The sequence below is a fragment of the Nomascus leucogenys genome, chromosome 2, assembly GCF_006542625.1.
Source record: "Nomascus leucogenys isolate Asia chromosome 2, Asia_NLE_v1, whole genome shotgun sequence".
Classification (NCBI taxonomy): domain Eukaryota; kingdom Metazoa; phylum Chordata; class Mammalia; order Primates; family Hylobatidae; genus Nomascus; species Nomascus leucogenys.
In genome coordinates, this window is record NC_044382.1 from 153,779,118 (window position 1) to 153,803,207 (window position 24,090).

General features: G+C 56.7%; 1 protein-coding gene across 4 annotated transcripts in view; it reads left to right on the forward strand.

Moving 5' to 3' along the window:
- The first annotated feature begins 2,072 nt into the window (after positions 1–2,072).
- JPH3 (junctophilin 3) overlaps positions 2,073–24,090 on the forward strand; it is a 97,772-nt gene continuing 75,754 nt past the window's right edge. The window contains exons 1-2 of one of the 4 annotated variants that reach the window (XM_030819836.1): positions 2,250–3,084; positions 3,803–3,972. In XM_030819836.1, the coding sequence (XP_030675696.1) occupies positions 2,703–3,084; positions 3,803–3,972 (552 nt within the window). In that variant the 5' untranslated portion in view covers positions 2,250–2,702. Of the gene's footprint in view, positions 3,085–3,651; positions 4,182–24,090 lie in introns of those variants that run through there. The other 3 variants (XM_030819843.1, XM_030819822.1, XM_030819831.1) reach the window with 3 other exon arrangements.

Here is a 24,090-nt window from a genome sequence, read left to right on the forward strand (position 1 = left end):
GAAGGAGGGCTGCTGATTCAGCAGCAAAAGGGTTGGAAATAAAATGGAAGAAATGAAAAGTAGAACATACGAGTGGTGGCAATGTTTATTCCAACAGGCAGAGGGCTGGGCGTCTCCATGCAGGAATCCATGACCCTCCCTGTGGGGCTGGCTTCCAGTAACATTACTTCCCACTTCCCGAGCGCTTACTGAGTGCTGGGCGCCTAGCTTTCGAATTCCCACGGTAACCCTATGGGAACCATGCCATCTCCATTTTACAGATGAGAAAACTGAGCTCAGGGACATTAGGTGACTGCCCAAAGCCATACTGCTGGTGGGCCCCCGGGCCAAGTTTTGAACCTGAATCTCTTGAGGACAAGGTGCAGTTCCTTTGGCCCACACATTTACAACAGAGAAATTTCCATGGACATGAAACAGCCCAGAGATATTATTTCATACCCATTTAGATGAACAAAGTAAAATAAATGGAAAGAAAATCAGAAGTTTGAGGACACCAGTGCTGGCCAGGAAATAGAGAACCACAAACCCAGGCACACTGTAAGGTGAGAGGTCAATTGCTCCAGGTATTTGGAAAGCAATTTGGCAGCTTCGAATAAAGTCCAAGACGTAGCTGGTCCAATGATGCCACCGCAGACATTTAGAGAACTTCTGTAGAGGGGCACAGGGAGACAGCGCTAGAAAGCTCAATGAATCACTGTAACTGCACAAAACAAAACAAAGCCGACCGCCCTAAATGTCCCTCATTGACAGCGGGTGTATGAGGAGGTGACTACTCCTAGCTGCTGGTACTCTGGGGAGGGAGCTTTGGTGCCCAAGGCAAGAGACTGAGATTGAACTCTGGGACTCCCGGGAGGGGCTGATTTTCCTGAGAGCCCCGTGAGCCAAGAGTCGGGACCATCCTGATTCTCTCGGACAGGGGAAGATCTGAGCAGGGCTCCTGGCTGATTGGAGGCTCCGAATCACACCTCTTCTCCTGTGCTAATCTCAGGCTCCAGGCCTGGCTTGCAGTCTCTGGCTCACCGCGCTGCGGTCACCGGCCCACACTCCCCAAGAGCGAGGACCCTGGGCAGCCTCCTCACCCCCATCAGCCCACTGCACCGGGCTGCTACCATTTCCCGCACGCATTCCAGGAGGGCTGGGGCCGCCGGCTTCTGCCTGAGGATTTGTGGTCCAGAAAATGCATTTTAAATGGGTCCCAGGATGCTCGGATCCAAGAGTCAGACACTCTCTTGTGGGGCGGGATGGGGGCGGAGGGTGAGAGTATGTCTGGAGAGAGACCTAGAAACGCCCGAATGGCGGTCCCACTTTGCTCCCCAAAAGCGCAACCGTTCCCCGAGTAGGGGGGGGGAGGGCTACCTGTTGGCTAGGGCGTAGGGCGCACGGAATTCCGGTGACTTTGCTCCAAGATACATGCGTGTGTCCCGACTCTCAATTTATAGGGGAGAGGGATTCGCCAAATCCCTGTTTTCTGGGGTAAGCCCCCCTCCCCCCACCCTTGGACCCAAGCTGCCCGGAGGGAAGAAAGAAGGATTGTTTGTCACCGGAGAAAACCACCTGTGGTTTGCAAAGGGCCTCAGTCGAGTCAGGGGCAGGCGGGGCAGACCCGAGCCCTGCGGGAGGGGCGACGCGCAGGGGTGGGCAGGGGCAGGGGCAGGGGCAGGGGTAGGGGCGCTCAGCTCGCAGGTCCTGCTCTGCCGGCCTCACCGCCCAGCTCCCAGGAGGGGGCCGAGGGCTCCCTGAGTGCTGGGCGCCTTCCCATTACGCAGTTCCTGTGCCTTTAAATCCCACTCCCGGAGGGGGCGGGGGCGCCCCGGCTGGACCCCGGTTTCCAGTCCGGAGGGGGCCCCGGGGAAGCCCAGGGCGGGGAGCGCGGGGCGGGGGGCGCGGAGGGCGGGGCGTCCGGGGTCCCCGCCCGCGCGCCCCGCCCTAGCCGGCCGGGCCGCGCCCCTCTTGGGACCGTCGCGCTCCGGGGGCGGGGGCGGGGGCGGGGGCGGGGGCGGAGGGGGGCGCGCAGGCGGGGACCGGGCGGGGGCGCGCGGGCGGGCGGGGTGCGGGCGCGCGCCGCGCGGCCAGAGCGCGCGAGCCAGGCCCGAAGCGCACGCCGCCGCCACCGCCGCGGCCGCCGCCCGAGCCGCCGCATTGCTGCTGCTGCCGCCGCCGCCCCGCGCCCGGCCCGCGGCCCCCAATATGGTGCAGCCGCCAGCGCCGCCGCCCGTGCCGCCGCCGCCCGCGGGCCCCGCCGCCGCCCTCGGGCGCCCGCAGCGCGGCAGCCGCAGGTGGGGGGCCGCGGCCCGGGCCTGAGCCGCCCCCCGCCCGGCCTCGGCGCGGCGCCCTCCCCGCGGGGCTGCCGGCGAGGGGCCTTCTCGCCGCTGAGGTGGAGCCGCGGGCCCCGCCGCCGCCGCTCCTGCCCCCTCCCTCCCTCCTCCCCTCCCCCTCCCCTCCGGTCCTGTCTCCAGCGGGAGCGCGAGACGCTGGTCAGGCTCCGCGGCGCAGCTCGAAAAGGAATAATCGCCCCCGATTGACTGAAATTCCTCCGGAGCCGGCGCCGCGGCCGCCCGCGCCCGAGACCGCGCTCCGGGGCCGCGTCCTCCTCTCCTCCGGAAAACGCTCGCGACCCAGGGCCGCCGGCGGCCGCGACTCTGCTGTGTCGATCGCCTGAGTCCGTTTTCACCGTTTGCGGGATCTGGAACCGAGTTACATGCATGTCCAGTGGGGGCAGGTTTAATTTTGACGACGGAGGGTCCTACTGTGGAGGCTGGGAGGACGGCAAGGCGCACGGCCATGGCGTCTGCACCGGCCCCAAGGGCCAAGGCGAATACACCGGCTCGTGGAGCCACGGCTTCGAGGTGCTGGGCGTCTACACCTGGCCCAGCGGCAACACGTACCAGGGCACCTGGGCGCAGGGGAAGCGCCACGGCATCGGCCTGGAGAGCAAGGGGAAGTGGGTGTACAAGGGCGAGTGGACGCACGGATTCAAGGGGCGCTACGGGGTGCGGGAGTGCGCGGGCAACGGGGCCAAATACGAAGGGACCTGGAGCAACGGACTGCAGGACGGCTACGGGACCGAGACCTACTCGGACGGAGGTAGGTGCCGCGGGCCGGGCCGGGCCGGGGCGGGAGGGACCTGCTTCCGATCGCGCCCCTTCTTTGTGGATCTCTGGGGAAGTTGAGCTGCGTTCTCCGGTTGGGCCGTGGGCACCAGGGGCCTTTCCCGGGCTTCCCTGGAGGCCGCGGCGGCTCCTGGCTACAGGTTGCCCCGCTGCCTGGTGGGGACAGTGCCCCTGTGCCAGCTGAAGGGTGTTGGGGGCTTTCCAGGGGCAGAGCCAGGCGGGGCCCCGCAGAGCCTCCGTGCGTCGGACACAGCAGGCCGGAGACCTGCGGGAAGGGCCAGGCTGGGCCCGCGGCCCTGGGGAACCCAGCAAGGGCAGAGGGGGCTGGGAGAAGGGCCCCTCCCCTTGTTGGCTTTGCCCCCGACCCTGGAGGCCGCCTTCGATCAGGCCCCAGCTTCGCTTCTGGTGTTCCTGCGCCTGCGGCGCCCGAGGGCCTTCCTCAGCCCCGAATCTGCCCAAGCCGAGGGAAAGGGAGTGATGGGGAGCGCTAGGGGCGGGAGATGCCAACCCGAACCAAAACAGCCAGGCAGTACACTTCTAGGTGGTTGGACGCGGACTAGCGCTGTCGAAGCAGGCTGCTGGAGGGAGGAGGGAGGCCCATCTGCTCAGTGAGAGCCCAGGAATCTCGTCTTTCAGTGGCTGCATCGTTTTCACCATTAGTTGAGGGAATCGATCTGTGCCTTCATTCTAAGATGCCACCACATTCGGGGCAGAGCCGGGGCCGGAAGCCAGGGAGCTGCCTGCTGCTGCTGCTGTTGCTGCTGCTGCTGCTGTAAGATGGTTTCTGTGCAGGGAGCCTTGGCCGGCTCTGCAGCTGCCCGCCTGCCCGGTCTCTCCGATATCCACTCCTCAGTGCACCTGACATGCACGGAGCCGGTCCTTTCCTGGAAGCCAGACCCCAAAAAACTGGCTTCCCCGACCAGTCCACTCCCATGTGGGAGCTCATCCTCAGAGGCACTGGGTCCCCTGCCTCCCTCGGGCGGGTCGCCTGTTTCAGGCATGGATGCCTGGGAAGGGAGTGAGACGCAGCAATGACTTGTGCTTCTGCCGGGAATAAAAATCCTGAGCGTACGTGTGCTCTAGTCCTCCCCGCCCGCTCGCTGCCTCCGAGTCTCATGAAGAAAGCTCGGAACACCTGCTCCCCGGCCACATCCAGGAGTGGCAGGGGGCTGGAGAGTAATTATTATTTTGGCTTATGCAACTGAAAAGCACGGTTCGTTATTACCCGAAGAGGAGGAGGAGTCTGGGGCAGTTAATTATATAATGCTTCTGCCTGTCAAAGCCGTGCCCAGCCCCGGTCTCAGGCGGCCTTTTCTGTGCCGTTGTTGTTTTCATGGAGCAGGTTGGAGAGCTTCCCTGACCCTGGGGCGCTGAGGGCCGGGCGGGAGCAGACGGTGCTCCCTTGGTTCCAGGCTGTGGGCCTGTGTGTGTGTGTATGTGTGTGTGTGTGTGTGCGCGCGTGCAGGCACAGGGAGGCCCGGGCAGCAGATGTGGGTGGCTGAGACAGGCAGGCAGCCTGGCGCTTCCAGCTGGGCTGTTTGGAGCCCAGGGGCTGCTATCACCCCTAGGCTCTGGCCACGAGGCTCTGCAGACCTGTCCTCCAGAGGTGCTCCCGGCGGAGCCTGCTCCAGGAGGACTGTGCAGGCCGGGCTCACGCAGGGCATGGGGACGAGAGGAGCCAGGGCTTTCGTTGTCTCTGAAACTCCCAAGAATATCTGGGGGTGAGGCTGAGCACCCCACTCTGCCCACGCTCCTCAGACGTCTCCAGTGTCCTGAGGAATCATTTCTTTCATTCAACAAATACTAATGGAATGTTTGCTATGAGCCAGGTGTGCCACGCTCTGAGCAAAGCAGACAGCCAGGTGTCCTAGGCTTTGGAAAAACCACACTGAGCAAAGCAGACACAGATCTTCGCCCTCACGGAGCTTACATTTGAGGGAGGAGGAGCGGCGATTATGTTGTGACTTTTTAGGGAAGAAAGGATCTGATTCTGTGGCGGCCGTTAGCTTAGGATCTGACGGGTTAAGGGGAGAGATGTTTTTCTCCATGGGTCCACTTCCCTGGGCTCTCCACTCCAGCCAGACAGCTCCGTCAGCGTCCTGCTCCCCTAAGCCCTTCCCCTCCTTGTGGTCCTGCCTGATCATGTCCATTTTAAGGATGAGGCCAGTAAGGCCCGGGTTGTATGATTCAGGAGTCCCAGCCTTTGGCTGCAGGGATCCCCAGTCTGTCTGGGACCAAAACCCCCCTCGTTCTCGCATCACATTGCCCGAAAGAAGCCCTGATTGTGAACATCCTCTCAAGGGGTATGCGGTTCTCAGCTCTCCCATAGGCAAAGCCAGGCAGGCACGCAGATGGGGAGCTTCATGGCTGGCTCTCCCTTTTGGTTGGCAACATGGTATGACAGGAAATAGAATTGACCCTTCTGGTCTTGGGGACTCGGGCCTGGACATCTGGGCCACTTTTCTGGAGGGCTCCCAGCTTCCTGTTGGGAAGGGGGTGATTGTGGCACTGAGTGTCCCCAGGCAGCCCATGGAGGGAGTGTGAAGGGTGTGGGGATCGCCAGAATGGGGCAGAGACCTCCATGCCTCCTTCCCAGTCAACTGGTGGGTGGCGACAGCCATGTCGCAGTGAGGAAGGAGTTAATGGCCCCAGCTGCACTCTGAATTTTCCTTTGCACAAGAAGTGGGGAAATATTGGGCAGCCATCAGCAAAGCTCCGGAACCTTAGCCCAGCTCTCGGCGGTGACTTGGGGAAATGGCGATTTTCATGAATGATGCACCAGCGGCCAGTGTATTCCACATGTAGCTGAAATTGGTGTGGAATTTCAGCTGGGGACACCTGTGCCAACTCCTCCTCCTCCAGGTGTGTCCTCCCCTTAGGGTACTCCCTGATTGAGCCGAGTAGCTTCTACTATCTGCTTGGTGAGGCCTGGGGGTGTGGGGTACAGGCACACCTGCTTGAAGTCACAACCCCAGCTTGCATCCCGGGCTTGAATCCCTGCCCTACACGCCCTGTTTAGTGACCTTGGGCGGGTTACTTAACCTCTCTGAGCTTGTTTCTTCATCTTTACAAGAGGTTGATAACAATACCTGTAAGGTGGGTGAGGATTAGTTGAGAATGGTGTGCGTGGCTGTGCCGGGAATATAGTAAGCATACGTTATCATTTACCATTAGTTTTATCATTACAGTTTCCAGGCAATGCATGTCACTTACAATGATCATTATTAGAACCAATATCTGGACTTGAGACTGGTGATCATGTAAATGATGATAAATAGCAATATTAGATACTTACTGTCTGCCAAGCATTTGACAATTGTTAAATGAATTATAGCCCTTAATTCTTACACCTCTAGAGGGTGATTTTCTTGTTATTCCCATTTTCCACACTGGGAAGTGGAGGCTCCCAGTGGGTGTGGCTTGGGAGGAACCAGCAGGCATCACGCTCAGGACAGCCGTCCCAGAGCCTGGACTTTTGCTAGGTACATCTCTCTCTAAATGCCCCTGGGCAAAAATACCTCCTGTTCTTTCCTCTCCTGCATATCTCTCGTTCTCTTGTGTGTACAGTGGCCCAGAATTGCAGGTGAATGCCCATGCACAGACGGGTAAACCCATACCCTGCCCAGGCCCCCTGGCCCCCTGAGGCCCACCATGCATGCCTGTGCTGCACTGCACAGGTAGATCTTTCCTTCGGGTGCTGTGTACACAGAACCCCTCGAATCAAAAGTTACCCCCTCCAATAAGCCCTCCTACACCCTGAAAGATATGAGTCATCTCACGCCCAAGCCTCTCCCCCTCATACTCAGGTCCCGTTCACCGGCCCAGATTCCTCAACCCACACAAATCACACACACCCACAGTCAGAATTCAGATCCCCCCAGGCGCCTGCGCACACACACGCGCACAAAACACCTGCCAGCCGGAGACATTTTCCACCCTGTCCCCCAAAACGCAGCCATTGCGCCTTCGCGGCCTTGCTTGCTCCCCAGTGGCCAAGGACTCTGAATCTCCACCAGGCCTGTAAATGGGGAGCTCAGATAACAGAGGCAGTGGTGTGCTTCGTTTCCATTTTAAACACACGCTTATGCTGTTAGTGCCCTTTTAGGGAGAAAAATCCCTCATCTAAACAAAATAAACTACCACTGGGCATATGCTTTGTGCTTGGCTGTGACTATGTGACAAGTAAATTCTTTTTAAAATGAGTGCCCAGGTTAGGAGGAATCAGGTTCATTGGTGGGGAGACTATGCCAACAGAAACTCATTTCAGAAACAGGGAGTAAGCCCTGAGCAGGTGGAGATGAAAGCGTTTTCTCCGAGATTCTCTTTCTGCTACTTTGGGGGGTGGGTGGTGAAAGGCTCCATAAGGTGAAAAGAGACAGGAAGAAGCAAACAGCTAGTTTTTTGTTGCCAGTTATAACTGAGAAACAAATGTGGCTGAAGGGCAACCCTACCCACGTCGGCCCGGAGGCCGTTTGACGGGCTTTGTATGAGGAATCCTGAGACGAGCTGGCCGGGGAGTGAGGACCAGCACCCGCCTACAGCAGTGATCTGGAGTACTGAGTGAGCAGCCCCAGCTGACACAGAGAGGGAGAGAGAGAATTCTGACCCCTTCTCTTCTGAGGACACCCAGCCGGAGAGAGCAAGAAGGGGTGGAGTGTGGGGGTAGGGGCAGGAGCCTGTGCTGTTGCTCTTCTAGGCTTTTTCTTCCTGTTTTCCCCAAGCCTCCACAACTCTAAATATGACGAGCTCTCAACTGTGAGCTAATAATGTTGAATGTAACGCCCTTTGTGTCCTTAGATGACAAAAAGACTTGTGAGTACTAGAGGAGAGGGTGATGTTGGTGTGAATTTTCCACATTGGTCCGTGTCTCTGTGGATTGGCCGCTTCCCCCGCTGGTAGCTTCCTGGCTGTGAGAGGCCATGTGGTGGATGGAGCCACCGCTGCACTGGGGTCCTGGCTCGAACTTGACTAAGGTGCTGGCTTCCAGTCTGGAGAGGAGAGGAGAGAAGAGAGGCAGTCCCTTCAGGACCTTGGAGAGCGCTCCCGGCTGCTGCCTGGCCTGCCTGGGTGGGGTGGACGGCTGGGCTCACTTTCCCTCTGGGCATCCTCTTCAAGCCAAACCACCTCTCCTTGCCAGTGACCGCATGGTCCTGGACCCTCCAGCACACTCAACCACCAGAAGTGTGCCTACGCCTGCGCCAGATGTGGGGGCCACGCCTGCAATCCCAACACTTTGGGAGGCTGAGATGGGAGGTTCACTTGAGCCCAGGAGTTTCAGACCAGCCTGGGCAACATTGTGAGACCCCGTCTCTACAAAAAATACAAAAATTAGCCAGGTGTGGTGATGCACGCCTGTGGTCCCACCACTCAGGAGGCTGAGGTGAGAGGATCGCTTGAGCCCCGGAGGTCAAGGCTGCAGTGAGCCAAGATGGTGCCACTGCACTCCGGCCTGCTGACAGAGCCAGACCCCATCTCAAAAGAAAAAGAAGAAGAGTGCCTGGTCCTACTCAGTCAGTGCATGGATTCCATGCTCCAGGAAGGGCTGCCACTTGGCATGCCTGCCTATTTTTCACCCCCACACTGTCAGTCCTTCCTGAAGAAGTGAGTGTCTTCTGAGGTCACATCCTCTTCTGGTCAACTGGGAGAGCAGCTCCCAGCTTGTGGAGGTGGGTTTGGCGGTGAGACTTTATTTTTTTGTTTTTATTTACTTATTTATCTATTTTGAGATGGAGTCTCACCCTGTAGCCCAAGCTGGAGTGCAGTGGAGTGATCTTGGCTCACTGCAACCTCCGCCTCCTGCACTCGAGTCATTCTCATGCCTCAGCCTCCCGAGTAGCTGGGATTACAGGCTTACGCCACCACACGTGGCTAATTTTTTGTGTTTTAGTAGAGACAGTGTTTTGCCATGTTGGCCAGGCTGGTCTTGAACTGAACTCAGGCGATTTGCCTGCCTCGGCCTCCCAAAGTGTTGGGATTACAGGTGTGAGCCACCGTGCCCGGCCTAGGGTGAGACTCTAGTAAGATGTAGAGAAGTTGCTCTGAAGTCTAAGGTGTATTCCTGCCATAGGCTGTGTGTGTTCAGTTTCTCTTGGAGCATAACAGGGGTCATAGGTCCACAGCCGAAGGCAGGCAAAGGAACGATTTGTCTGTATCAGTCAGTGAAACTCTTTCGCCACCGTTCTCTTTACAGCTGGCTTAGTGGGTGAATCCTCTAGACCAACGGTCCCCAACCTTTTTGGCACCAGGGACCAGTTTCATGGAAGACAATTTTTCTACTGCCCAGGGTTGAGGGATGGTTTTGGGATGATTCAGGCGCATTCTATTTATTGTGTGCTTTATTTCTATTATTATTACATTGTAATACATAGTGAAGTAATAATACAACTCACCATCATGTAGAATCAGTGGGAGCCCTCAGCTTGTTTTCCTACAACTAGACGGTCTCATCTGGGCGTGATGGGAGACAGTGACAGATCATCAGACATTAGATTCTCATAAGGAGTGTGCAAACTAGGTCCCTGGCATGAGCAGTTTACAGTAGGCTCCGCGTACCTGTGAGAATCTAATGCTGCTGCTGATGTCACAGGAGGCGGAGCTCAGGCAGTAATGCAAGTGTTGGAGGGTAGCTGTAAATACAGACGAAGCTTCACTTGCTTACTCACTCGCCACTCCCCTCCTGCTGTGTGGCCGCGTTCCTAACCGGCCACGAACCAGTACCAGCCACATTTCAAGGGCTCAACAGCCACATGGGACTAGTGGCCACCATATTGGACAATGTAAATCCAGAACATTCCATCAGTGCAGAAAGCTTTATTGGGCAACACTGGTCTGGAGGGTAAGCTCCATCTGGGAAGGGGTTTGTGTCCATGCTGGTCACTGCCATGTGCCCAGTGACTAAAATGGTGCTGCCACGTGGTGGTCAATAAATATTTGTGGAATGAATGAATTGTGCAAGTAAGTGTGGTAGTATTTGGTAATTTTGTTTGCTATCATTATTTCATATGCCTGTTTCATTGCAAGACCTTAGAATTGGACGTAGTTAAAGGAGAATTTTTCCCTGAGACCCTCATGTCCACAGGTCTGTCTCACTTTACAATTAGCATTAAAACATGCCTGTTCTAATTCCTTGATCAGTTTTGTTTTGTGGTTGACTGTATCATTGCTCCTCAAGAGACTGCCAGTGTTTCATATGAGAAAGACGATGGTGTTGAATGCAGCGAATAATGGAGCGATACCATTCTAATGACGAGCAGCAGTCGTGACTGGGAGGCATTTTTGGACCACGATTTGATGAGTAGCATTCATTTGCAAACTGCGAAGAAAGACCCACAGAAAGTTGAGTACCCTCCAGTCTGCTTAATTTCTCAGCATCTTTTTACTGCTCCCTTTTCCTTGGCTTGATTCATTCAGTCATTGGAGAAGCATTTGCCGAGTTCAGACTGTGTTCAAGGCACAAAGACAGAAAAGCTCAGGTCTAACCTCAGTGAATCAGCCTGTAAGTATTTGCTGAGCACTGACTATTTGCGGTAACGTGGAAGATTGGAAAAAAGGAAACAAACAGATAAAAATGAAAATGCAAGAAATAGGATGTCCGATGTTCTACGAGGAAGAATAAGGAGTCTGAACAGGGATGCAAAACCGAGATATATGGAATAATTCAGGGTTTCTCATGCCACAGTGGGGGTCCTGAATGGGAGCACCACACGGCAGGGACCTAAGGAGGGGCAGGGGAGGTGTGGGTGTCCCTGAAGGAGCAGCGGAGGCTTCTGGGGGTAGGCAGTGCCTGAGTTGAGTCTGGAAGGGCAGTAGGGTGAGAGTTGTTATCCCAAGCCTGAGGCTGCAGATTTGTTGGAGGCCACGTCTCCCTCAGCCTCAGCTTCCCCGTCTCTATGATTTAGTCATGACATTTTTTTCCTTCTCAACATGTGCCATCTCCCTCCTTCCTATGAATGTCATGGGTGTTGTCCTGGACCGAGGGAAGGCTTTCTGGTGCAAATGCTTTCCAAAAACACCGAGAGTCGCTCTCTCTGCTGCTGGTGGAGTCTGAGTTGGGCAGGACTTGGGCCCACCTCTGTCTGCTGCTCTATGCCGGTGCTTCCCAAGCTTGAGTGTTACCAGAACCACCTGGAAGGTGTGTCAAGACACAGATTTCCAGCCCCATCCCTGAGTCTCTGGGCCTGGGATGCCACCCAAGAATTTATATTTCTTACAAATTTCAGGCGAAGCTGAGGCTGCTGATCTGGGGACCTCACATTAAGAACCACAGTCCTGGGCTTGTGCCTTCTAAGCCTGGCTACACATTCGAGTCACTAAGAATGTCCCTGGGAGACGGTTAGAAATGCAGGGTGTCAGGCCTGCCACCGACCTCCAGGGTCAGAATGTGTGTTTGGAGATGCTCAGGTGGCTCCAGTGCAGGAGGCACTGCTTTGCTGCTTTGGTGCACTCACTTTAACGTTAGCTGTGCATGGGCTTCATCTAGGTTGCTTTAGAAAATGCAGATGCCCGGGCCCCACCCATAGGTGCTGCTTGAGGTCCTCTGGGTACAGCCTGGGCATTGAGATTCTTTTTATTTTAATTTTTTGAGACAGGGTCTGGCTCCGTCTCTCATCCTGGAGTGCAATAGTGTGCGATTGTGGCTCACTGCAACCTCTGCCTCCTGGGCTCAAGCCATCCTCCCACCTCAGCCTCCTGAGTAGCTGGGACTGCAGGCATGCACCCCCCATGCCCCGCTAATTTTTGTATTTGTTGTAGAGATGGGGTTTTGTCATGTTTCCCAGACTGGTCTCAAACTCCGGAGCTCAGGCGATCCGCCCACCTGGCCTCCTGAAGGGCTGGGATTACAGGTGTGAGCAACTGCACCTGGCCTGGGATTCTTTTTTAAACATTCCAGGTGATTCTAAGGTTCAGTGCAGGTTGAGGACCACTCATCCGGAGCATCTGTAGCTGGACATCACTTGGGAGCTTTGATAACTGACCCGTGCTGGGGTCTGTCCGAGACCACTGACACTGGAAACTTTAAGGCGGGGGTCCCAGTCTGAGTATTTGGTCACAGCAAGCAGGGCCTAGAGTTGCAGCTTTAGATAGAGTATTTCAAACTCTGAGTCAAGTGGTTCATGAAATTAATATGGTACATTAAAATAAAGCAGACTAGAGGCCAGACACGGTGGCTTACGCCTGTAATCCCAGCACTTTGGGAGGCCGAGACGGGGGGATCACAAGGTCAGGAGATCGAGACCATCCTGGCTAACACGGTGAAACCCGTCTCTACTAAAAATACCAAAAAAAATTAGCCGGGCGAGGTGGTGGGCACCTGTAGTCCCAGCTACTCTGGAGGCTGAGGCAGGAGAATGGCGTGAACCCTGGAGGCAGAGCTTGCAGTGAGCTGAGATAGCCCCACTGCAGTCTGGCCTGGGTGAAAGAGTGAGACTCCGTCTCATAAAAAATAAAATAAAGTAGACTAGAAAATTTCCAAGCACAATACCTACGTTTCTTTCTTTTTTGTTTTTTTTTTGTTTTTGTTTTTGAGATGGAGTCTCACTCCGTAGCGCAGGCTGGAGTGCAGTGGCGCAATCTTGGCTCACTGCAAGCTCCGCCTCCCGGGTTCACGCCATTCTCCTGCCTCAGCCCTCCCGAGTAGCTGGGACTACAGGCGCCTGCCACCACGCCTGGCTAATTTTTTGTATTTTTTTAGTAAAGACGGGGTTTCACCGTGTTAGCCAGGATGGTCTCGATCTCCTGACCTCATGATCTGCCCGCCTCAGCCTCCCAAAGTGCTGGGATTACAGGTAGCATGAACTCAGCTCACTGCAGCCTCTGCCTCCTGAGTTCAAGCCATTCTCCTGCCGCTGCCTCCCGAGTAGCTGGGATTACAGGCGCCCACCACCATGCCTGGCTAATTTTTGTATTTTTGGTAGAGACGGGGTTTCACCATGTTGGCCAGACTGGTCTTGAACTGTTGACCTCAAGTGATCCGCCCACCTCAGCCTCCCAAAGTGCTGGGATTACAGGTGTGAGCCATCCAGCCCAGCCTATTGTGTTGTTTTTAAATATATTTTTGACCTGCAGTTGGTTGAATTTGTGGACTTGGAACCCGAAGCTGTAGAGGGCTGACTGTGTCTGATAACCTGTAACTGCAAAGCCAGGGAATTCCTTTGAAAGAAAAACACTTCGGCCGGGCGCAGTGGCTCACGCTTGTAATCCCAGCACTTTGGGAGGCCGAGGCGGGCGGATCACGAGGTCAGGAGATCGAGACCACGGTGAAACCCCGTCTCTACTAAAAATACAAAAAATTAGCCGGGCATGGTGGCGGGCGCCTGTAGTCCCAGCTACTCGGAGAGGCTGAGGCAGGAGAATGGCGTGAACCCGGGAGGCGGAGCTTGCAGTGAGCCGAGATTGCGCCACTGCACTCCAGCCTGGGTGACAGAGCGAGACTCCGTCTCAAAAAAAAAAAAAAAAAAAAAAAAAAGAAAGAAAGAAAAACACTTCTTCCTAAAACATCCATTTCGTTCCAAGTATTGTGCTGGGCATTTTATCACAGACATTGTATCTTACACTCCTTAAGATAATGCCTTGAGATAAGGCATTCCGCTCCCATTTAAAAGACAGGAAAGGTGGGGCCCACGGGGTCACACTCGCTGAGGTCACACTGCTGCAAAGTTGTTTCTGGCTGCAGAATTGTTTCCAGTGCCCCGAGATGCCTTTCTTGATGGAGCCAGCACTCCAGGGGCCCCCTTGCTTTACAGATAAGGAAACTGAGGCCCACCAAGGGAGGGGCCCTGCCCCGGGTCTCACATTGAAGCAGGGGCAGAGAGGTTTTGCCCCGAGCAATTTGTAAGCTTGGGGGACTGCCAGTGTGGTGTGGACACAGAGCTGCGCGTCCCCTCCCAGGATAAAAGCAGGTCCCTGCACACACGAGCCGCGTGTCCCCTCCAGGATAAAGGCAGGTCCCTGCACACACGAGGAGCCTCGTGTCCCCTCCCAGGATAAACACTGGTCCCTGCACATGTGAGGAGCTGTGCATCCCCTCCTAGGATAAAGGCAGTTTCCTGCACACACGAGGAGCCGCGGTCCCCTCCCAGGATAAACGCTGGTCCCTGCACACACGAGGAGCCGCGCGTCCCCTCCCAGGATAAACGCTGGTCCCTGCACACATGAGGAGCCACGCGTCCCCTCCCAGGATAAAGGCAGGTCTCTGCACACGTGAGGAGCCGCGCGTCCCCTCCCAGGATAAACGCTGGTCCCTGCACACATGAGGAGCCACGCGTCCCCTCCCAGGATAAAGGCAGGTCCCTGCACACACGAGGAGCCGCGTGTCCCCTCCCAGGATAAACGCTGGTCCCTGCACATGTGAGGAGCTGTGCATCCCCTCCCAGGATAAAGGCAGGTTCCTGCACACACAAGGAGTTGTGCATCCCCTCCCAGGATAAACGCTGGTCCCTGCACACATAAGGAGCTGTGCGTCCCCTCCCAGGACAAACGCTGGTCCCTGCACACATGAGGAGCCGCGCATCCCCTCCCAGGATAAACACTGGTCCCTGCACACGTGAGGAGCCTCGCGTCCCCTCCCAGGATAAACGCTGGTCCCTGCACACGTGAGGAGCTGCACGTCCCCTCCCAGAATAAAGGCAGGTCCCTGCACACATGAGGGTTGGTGGCTCTCCTGAGGGTTCACAGGTTCCCGGAGACCCATCCACAGATCCCCAGATAAGAACCTGTCCATCCTCCCCCGGGCCTAAGTGTGCCCAGACTGATCTCAGTTTGCACAGTGAGTAGAAAAATAGGCCAGGGTCAGCAGATTCCTACAGGCCTGGTGGAGGCTTGGGCTGGAGTAGACCCAGGCAGAGTTGGTCTTTCACCTCACCCCCTTCCGGAGGCCCCGCACCCTTGGGGTCAGCATCCAGGCAATGTGGGATACCCAGAACTTTCTTTCTTGTCCTGAGCCCTTCTTCCCCAGCTCAGCATGGACTTGAGTGACAGCTGCTGTGGGTTCTTTCCTGCCTAGCGAGTGGGGCCAGGCACTGGAGCTTTCCCTGTTCATTTGTTTCATCTCCTTGTGAGGAAAATGTGGCTCCCCCATTTTCCAGATGGGAAACAGGCTCAGAGAGGCAACAGAAGTGGAAGTGATGGAGCAGGGACTCCATAACTCCAGTCACGAGTCTCAAACTCTGTGCACATCTGGGTCACCTGACCTGGCTTCCCTTACCCGGGCTGTCCAGAAGGGAGCCCAGGAATGCCTGGGAGGATCACACAGCCAGGGCCATTCAATGCAGGTGGGTGCTGGGACCACCCCTTGAGAAGCTCCAGCCGCCTTCCCTCCTCTGCAATGAGGCATTGCTAGGGGGAGGCAGGTGGTGGCAGAGACCAGGTCTGTTGGGGTCAGCCCCGGGCACAGCACCCGACAGCAGAGGAGAGCTCCGGAAATCATGGCTGGATGGGCCGATGGGTGGTCAATGAGGCGAGCTCTGAGCGACAGGAGGGGCCGGCGTTGGGGAGAGAGGGAGGAAGAGCCTGCGGGAGGGAGACCGTGCGTGCAGGGGCACCACGGCCAGAGCCTGCTTGGTGTTCAGAGAGCCCTGTGGCTGCCGCAGCCAGGAGAAGGGCACAGGGTCTGAGCACAGCGTCCAGGCCCCGGGGTTGGGGGACGTTGAATTTTGTCCAGGGCCTGGGAACGACATTGTCTGATTTAAGCAGAACAGCAATGCAATCTGGTTGTGTGTGTGTGTGTGTGTGTGTGTGTGTGTAGTTTTTTTTTTTTTTTGAGACAGAGTCTCCCTCTGTTGTCCAGGCGGGAGAGCAGTGGCGCGATCTCAGCTCACTGCAGGCTCTACCTCCCACGTTCACGCCGTTCTCCTGCTTCAGCCTCCCAAGTAGCTGGGACTACAGGCGCCCGCCACCACGCCCAGCTAATTTTTTGTATTTCTTTTTGTGTTTTTAGTAAAGACACGGTTTCACCAAGTTAGCCAGGATGGTCTTGATCTCCTGACGTCGTGATCCACGCGCCTCGGCCTCCCAAAGTGCTGGGATTACAGGTGTGAGCCACTGTGCCCGGCCAGGTTTTGTATTTTTGTAATTACACTTTTTATTTTGAGATCACTGTAGATTCCCAGGCAGTGGTGAGGAATAGATCAGAGATCCGATGTCCCCCTCATCTGGTCTCCCCCGAGGTAGCATCCTGTGAAACTGATGACATGTCGGAACCGGATATTGACATGGACACAAGATGGGGAGCACCCGCGCCCCGGGGTCCCTTGTGTTGCCCTTTTGTAGCCACACCCGCTGCCCCTACCTGGCAGCCTCTGAGCTGTTCTCCATTCCTTCAGTTTAGTCGTTTCCAAAACGCTCTCTTAATGGAATTGTACAATTCATCATTTTGGGGCTGGCTTTCGTCACTCAGCCTCATTCACTGGAGATTCTTGCAGGTGTTGCCTGTATCAATAGTTCATTCCAGGCTGGTTGCGATGGCTCACGCCTGTAATCCCAGCACTTTGGGAGGCCTAGGCGGGTGGATCACCTGAGATCAGGAGTTCGAGACCAGCCTGGCCAACATGGTGAAACCCCATCTTTACTAAAAATATAAAATTAGCCAGGTGCGGTGGCACGTGCCTGTAATCACAGCTACTCGGGAGGCTGAGGCAGGAGAATCACTTGAACCTGGGAGGCGGAGGTTGCAGTGAGCTGAGATCATGCCGTTGCACTCCAGCCTGGGTGACAGAGTGAGACTCCGTCTTAAAAAACAAACCAACATCAAACAAAAAAACCAAATAAAACAGTCCTTTCCTTCTTATTGCTGGGTGGTGTCCCACGGTGTGGATGGACCAGTTTGTTTAACCATCTGTCCCTTGAAGGGCATTTGAGGTGTCTCCAGTGTGGGACGTTGTGAATTTAAAAAGCTGCTGCCAACTCTCAGGTCCAGGTTTTCCTGTGCAGACATCTTCGCTTCCCCACAGTGGATGCCAGGAGAGCTGGTGCTGGGCCATGTGGAAGTTGTATGGCTGAATTCACGTGGTCACTCTGATGGTGGGAGGGCAGGGAAATGGGGGGCCAGAGAGGAAGCTGGGGGTCATGGGAGGGATGCCACCTCTAGGGAGGGGTGCCTGTGTCCAAGGAGTGGAGATAGTGGCTGGGTCCGGTGGGGGCTGTGGAGGTAGGGGGGTGCATGGTAGGGCGGAGGCCAGGAGTCTGGAGCAGTCCTGTCTTTGAGGAGATTTGGAGAAGGAGCAGGTGCAGGTGCAGGTGCAGGGGCCGAGAGTCGCCCATGAAACATGCTCAGCAGAGAAGCTGTGTGCAGCCGGGGCAGGGGTGCGTCCATGGTGGGGATGGTGTGTCTGGGTGGAAGGGGCGGGGTATCTCCCACTCCCAGTGGCATTGAATTGTGGGAGGGGAGTGGCTGGGTGCGGTGGCTCATGCCTGTAATCGCAGCACTTTAGGAGACTGAAGTGGGCGGATCACTTGAGTTCAGGAGTTTGAGACCAGCTTGGGCATCATAACCAAACGCCATCTCTGCAGAAAATACAAAAATTAGCTGGGGCATGGTAGCCTGTGCCTATAGTCCCAGCTACTCCGGAGGCTGAGGTGGGAGAATCGCTTCAGCCCAGGAGGTGCAGGTTGCAGTGAGCTGAGATTGGGCCGCTGCACTCCAGCCTGGGCAACATAATGAGACCCTGTCTCAAAATAACTAACTAACTAACTAACTAACTTGGAAATAAGGCAAAAAATATTATTTAAAGAAAACAGAAAGTGGGAGGGGAGAAACACACAGGATGGAGCCTAGGGGAGCCCCAGGGCTCAAGAAGTGGGCAGAGGAGGAGGAGGGAGGAGGAGGAGGGAGGAGGAGGGAGGGAGGCCAGGCAGCAGCTGGGGGAGGAGGGTGTGGACAGGCTGGGAACAGGAGCACAGGCAGGATGAGGACACCACACTGGCTTGTGCCTGGCCTTGTGGCAAATACGTCATCCCTTAGGCCGTTGGCCATTGTCCCTGCTGTCCTACAGCCCCACAAGGCCAGGTACGTCCATGTGCCATGCCCATTTTACAGACTGTGGAGCTCAGGCCCGGGAGACAGAGTGACAGTGTTCGGCACTAACTGCACCCCAGCCTTTTTCCACCTGGCCGCGCCGTTTACTCGTTCCCGCCGGCAGCATGGGGACTCTGGTGTCTCTGTCTCCTCATCCGCACCAGTCATCGCCTGTCTTTTTGGTTGCAGCCACTTCTGGGATGGATTTCCTGGAGGCTGGTGCTGAGTCTCTCTAGGTGCTTGTAGGCCATTGGTACATCTTTGGAGCAATGCCTGTTCAGATCCTTGCCCATTTAAAAATTGGATTATTTCAGGCCGGGCACAGTGCTCACACCTGTAATTCCAGCACTTTGGGAAGCCGAGGTGGGCAGATCACCTGAGACCAGGAGTTGAGACCAGCCTGGCCAACATGGCAAAACCCCATGTGTACTAAAAATGCGAAAATGAGCTGGGTGTGGTGGCAGGCACCTGTAATGCCAGCTACTCAGAGGCTGAGGCAGGAGAATCCCTTGAACCTGGGAGGCAGAGGTTGCAGTGAGCCAGGATTGTGCCACTGCACTCCAGCCTGGGTGACAGAGTAAGACACTGTCTCAAACAAAAAAAAAAAGGGGGGGGGGGGCGGGCACTGCACACCAGCCTGGGCAACATGGCAAAACATTTCTATAAAAAATGCAAAAAATTAGCTGGGCATGGTGGTGCCTGTAGTCCCAGCTATAGGAAGGCTGAGGCAGGAGGATCACTTGAGCTCAGGAAGTCAAGGCGGCAGTGAGCTATGATTACGCCACTGCATTCCAGCCTGGGTGACAGGGCGACACCCTGTCTTAAGAAAAAAAAAAAAAAAAGAAGGATTATTTGTCTTCTTACTGTTGAGTTGTGACATTTTCGTAGGCTGTAGACACCACTGTGACCCCTGGCTCCCCTGCACCCCAGCCCGCCCGGCTGCAGGCTGCCTGCTCCGTTGGAGGTTGGACTTGTGAGATAAACTGCGCTGAGTGTCTGTCTCTTGGCTCCAGAGTACCAGGCACGGTGCCATGCACACAGTAGGTGCTCAGTAAGTGGCGACAGGACAGAGCCAGGATCGCAGTCTGCGGCTTGGAGGGGTCTGGGGTCCGGCTGTCACCATCCGGCTCTGCTCACCAGCTCCGGTCCTCGGACACCACGACGGCTGCAGGCAGAGGGAGGAGCCATGGACTCTGGGGGGATGTTGGGCCACACAACTATCTATTGAGCGCCGACTGTGTGCCAGGCAACAAGCTGGCCCTGGGGACGGTGGTGAACAAAGAGCCCTGGGACTTCTTGGTTGGGGGAATAGGACCCGTCAGTCAGCCCTGCACAGCTCCCTGTGGGGCACGGATGGGGCGCAAGGAAGGGGCTGGAGATGCCTTCTAGGGAGTGAGGCTGGTGAGCGGGTAGGGGAGGAACCGTGGGGCCTCTCAGACTTCAGGAGGAGCATCTGTGAGCACCAAGGGCAGAAGGAACAGGGCCACCCTGGGACGCAGTGCACAAGAAGCCCAAGGGTCCCTCACACTTCACCCTTGGGTGTGCCAGAGCCAATCCAGTTGTTAAGAACAACAAGAGCCAGAGGTAAACCCCCTGGGAAACGGAGGTCCCAGCCCACAGTACTGCGTGGGAGGGAGAAGTGTGGGAGTCACCTGGGCTCTGGGGTCCCTCAGGTGGACTGGGATCCCAGCGCAGGCTGAGCCTGGCTGGCCATGTACACACTGCAGAGACCCATCCTGAGCAAGTTTATGGTGCATTCCTGTATGGAAGAGTGCAGCAGAGGCCAGGGGAAGGGACTGCAGCGACAGTGACCAGGAGACACCCATAGGGGCAGGGTCCTGGTGTCATGGCCCAGAGCGGGAGGGGCAAAGGGAAGGGGCATTTGAGCCTGCATGGGGGTATGGTTAGCAGAGAGGTGGGAGGGGAGGGAGAGAGAGAGAGAAGGAGAGAGAGGAGAGAGAAGAGAGAGGAGAGAGGGAGAAGGAGAGAAGAGAGTGAAGAGGAGAGAGATGGAGAGAGAGGGAGAGAGAAGATGGAGAAGGAGAGAGGGAGAGAGAAGGAGAGAAGAGAGGGAAGAGGAGAGAGAAGGAGAGAGAGGGGGAGAAGGAGAGAAGAGAGGGAAGAGGAGAGAGAAGAGAGGAGAGAAAGAAGAGTTAGGAAGAGAGAGAAGGAGAGAAGAGAGGAAAGAGGAGAGAGAAGAGAGGAGAGAAAGGAAGAGTCAGGAAGAGAGAGAGAAGGAGAGAAGAGAGGGAAGAGGAGAGAGAAGGAGAGAGAGGAGAGAAATAAGAGTCAGGAAGAGAGAGAAGGAGAGAGAGAGAGGGAGAGAAGGAGGGGAAAAAGGAGAAAAGGGAGAGGGGTGGACTGTGAGGAGAGGGAGGGGAAGGGCTGCAGAGGGGGGAAGGTCAGTCCTGCCGTAGTGGGGGACGCAAATTGTTCCTCGCCCCTCCCTTCCAGGTTTTGACGCTGCCGTTCCCTGTGTTTACACCACAGCTCTTTTTGTGTCTTTCCTTGGTTTTCACACAGCAGCCCTGTGAGGTGCTGTCCTCCTGCTGCCCAGAGGAGGAGACTGAGGCCAGGGATGCGGCACACTTCCCAAGGCCACACCGTTCTGCTGTTGGGGCGGCGCCGGGCCTCCCTGCCTGCCGCAGTCTCCGGCCCTGTGAAGAGGTCTCTTGGGAATGTTGGGAGCATTCGATAGAAACTGGGCCCCTGGGCTGGGTGCGGTGGTTCATGCCGATAATCCCAGCACTTTGGGAGGCTGAGGCCTGATCACTTGAGGTCAGGAGTTTGAGACCAGCTTGGCCAACATGGTGGAACCCCATCTCTACCAAAAAATACAAAAATTAGCCGGGCGTGGTGGTAGTCGCCTGTAGTCCCAGCTACTCAGGAGGCTGAGGCAGGAGAATCACCTGAGCCCGGGAGGTGGAGGTTGCGGTGAGCTGAGATCGCGTCACTGCACTCCAGCCTGGGCAACAGAGCGAGACTCTGTCTCAAAAAGAAAAAGAAAAAGAAACTGGTCCCCCGGAGCGTGGGGGTCAGCAGATAACTTCTCGCCCTGGCAGCTGGACCCGCCTTGGCCGAGAGCGCCAGGGCCAGTGCCCCCATCTGCTCTGTGTTGGGAGGGGCTGCTGACAGAAGGAGGTGGCCACTCAAAATCCTATAGACGGAGTCCGGGGGAGGGGGTTCGGGGCAGGAACAGCCCAGACCTGGGATCCGCAGCTGCGCAAGGGGCTTCAGGGTGGTCTGGGCCTGGTTCTGAGCCCTGTGAATCCAAGGCCACAGGGCTGGGCCTGGGGGCTTCTGAATCCCCACCAGTGCCTTCTTGCTCTCAGGAGCGTTGGCCAACCCCAGGCCCCAGGGCTTCCTCTCGTGATTCTCCTCTGAGAGAAACGCACCCACCTGCAGCTGCTGGCCGGGAGCAATTGCTGTGCAAACACCCAGCACTGTCTCAGACGGTGGATGCAGCCAGCCAAGCCCCTGAAAGGCTCCGGTTGAAGGGCTGGGTTTATTCCTCCCTGCAATGAGGGTGGACACTCCCGCAGGAACCACAGGGCGAGAGGGTGTTGGGAAGAGCCCTTCTAGGGTTTGGGGTTTGGGTGGGTAGTGGGGAGAGGAGGGTCTAGGGACGTGGGGCTCACTAGACGAGGTGCTGTTAGAAAGGGGGCGATTCTCTTGTGGGTGACTCTGTCACTGTTGCCTGTAGACATGGGAGACCTGCACCAAAATCACGTGGAGATCGGTCAAGAAGCAGCCGTCCCTCATCTTAGCTGAGAGAGGGGATGATTGGTGATCGTGGGTGGCACAGTGACCTGTTTCTGTCTCACTCTACTGTGATCTCAGAGTGGCCTTGTGCACATGTGGTGTTCTGGGAGATGGTTTATATCCAACAGAAGAACGACGCAGACTGGCGGGAGCTCCAGGTGTCGGGGGGCCCCTTTGGGGTGGAGGGTGTGCCTCAGAGCCAGCCGCATGCCACTGCAAGCCACCTCTCTGCCGCCGTCTGCCCCACAGCCACCTGCCTTTCGAGTCCTCAGCTGGTCCTCTGCGTCCCCGCATCTCCAGGACTCTTGGGTGATGGCTCAGGGAAAGTTTCCAGAAAGCCCAGCCATTTCCTTCTCTCCTCCTGGGCTTGCGTCTGAGGTCAGCTTCCCAGGGGGCACCCAAGCCTCTGTGAGCAAGGACAGAGAGTGGCTGGAGTGAGAACGGGTGCTGCTGACCTTTGGCGGTGGGGGGGTGTCTCCAGCTGTGTTCTCATTTCTCAGTGACTACCAGGTGCTGTGGCACTTGGATGCAGAGGGGGGTGCAGACAGCCTCTCCTTCCTGTGTAGCAGCAGCTGTGGCAGGGCCGGGAAGAGCTCCCCTCTGTGAGGCAGTGGCTGGGGTGGAAGGAGAGCTCTCCCTTCTGTGAGGCTGTGGCTGGGATGGAGGTCTGCCAGAGGCGGGCTCAGAAGAAGTTCCATGAGGAACTGAGGGCTGGGACCTGCAGGAGAAGCTGAGGGTGCATGGGGTCTGGGGGAGCCCCAGAGATGGTCAGGGTCTCCTCCTGATAAATCAGACCTCCCCCCACCGCCCAGAGGCCTGGTCCCACTCCAAACCTGGGGTGAATGGGGAAGGTGGGCTGGGGCTGGGGAGTAGCCAGTGCACTGAGTGGCCAGTGCCCTGCCCCAACTCAGCCTCTGGTCACCCTTCCAGGGCTGGCAAGGTATTGGGGGTATGAGAGAGCCCTGGGGTCCCAGGGTCGCTGGAGGACTTGCCTTCTCTGCGATGGCCGCTACTACCTGGGTCCCGCAGCAGGGGTAAGGTCAGAGGGGGACCTGGTGGAGGTCGGCTGTGGGCAGGGGAGCTGCAGGAGTGTCCAGGTCCCTCCCAGGCCAGCCCCACAGATTCTGAGGCAGCAGTGGGGGCCTCAATGGAGGGGTCCACTCTGCCCACCCTGGACACTGCCCAGCCAGCCTGGGTTCCAGCATGGGCCAAGCTCTCGTCCTGGTCTCCTGGGAGCTGTGTGTTCCTGCACATTGGAGATCCTCAGCACCTTCCTTGCTTTGAGCATCCCTCGCCCAAGGCCTGGCTGACACTCGGAGGCAGTATCCATAGAGCGCTGCAGGGGCAGGCGAGGGTGGACACTGATGTCCTTGGCTCATTCCTCCCTGGCTGGCTGCTCTGACGTCCGGCAGGGTGGGTGTGAGGCTCATGGCGGGCTCCCCAGGCAGGGCGGGCCTTGGGGTAACCCTATCCTAGGATGTTTGTTCTCGCTGTGTGGGGACATGCCGTTTCCATGAGTGACAGAGTCACCAATGTGGCCAGTACCACTGTGGGCTGAGGCATCTTCTAGTTTAAGGAAATGCTAAATTTCAAGTAAAGCTTAGTGAAAATAAGGATGCAATTTCATTCCCTAACAAAACAACCTCAAATTCCCTCTGTGGACCTCTTGGGAGCTGTAGACTCCAGGTTCCAGACCCTCTCACCTCACCCTCCTCCTTCGGAGCGAAAGTGGTGCCTGAAATCTGAGGCCCCATATCTGAGTCCTGTGCTGGTCCTGGCCCGAACACTCCCCCACATCGCATGGGCCACAAGGACCCTCTGGGCAGATTTTGGGGTGTCTGTGGAGGTTTAGGGGCACAACTTAAAAACCTTGGGATCCTCCCTGGGGACCACATGCCCAGCTGTGGGGTCCCCCAAGGCCGCAGAGCAAGCTTTCTGGGAAATCGCCCTCCTGTGACAGCCACCATGGAGCCCCCATAACGGGAATGGAGGGTGTTGCCGTCGAACATGGCCTTGGCGTTGCCCAGAAGTCTAGGTGTGTCCTTGCAAGCTGGGAGGGGACAGGGTAACTGTGCGGCCCTCCCAGGCCAGGTTGTAGCTATCACTCCCCAAATGGAGGGTCCCCCTCATTCTCTGATTGCAGAAAAAGGGCTCCATTAAACCTGGCTTTAAAAAAATACAGCTTTACTGACATATATTTCACACACC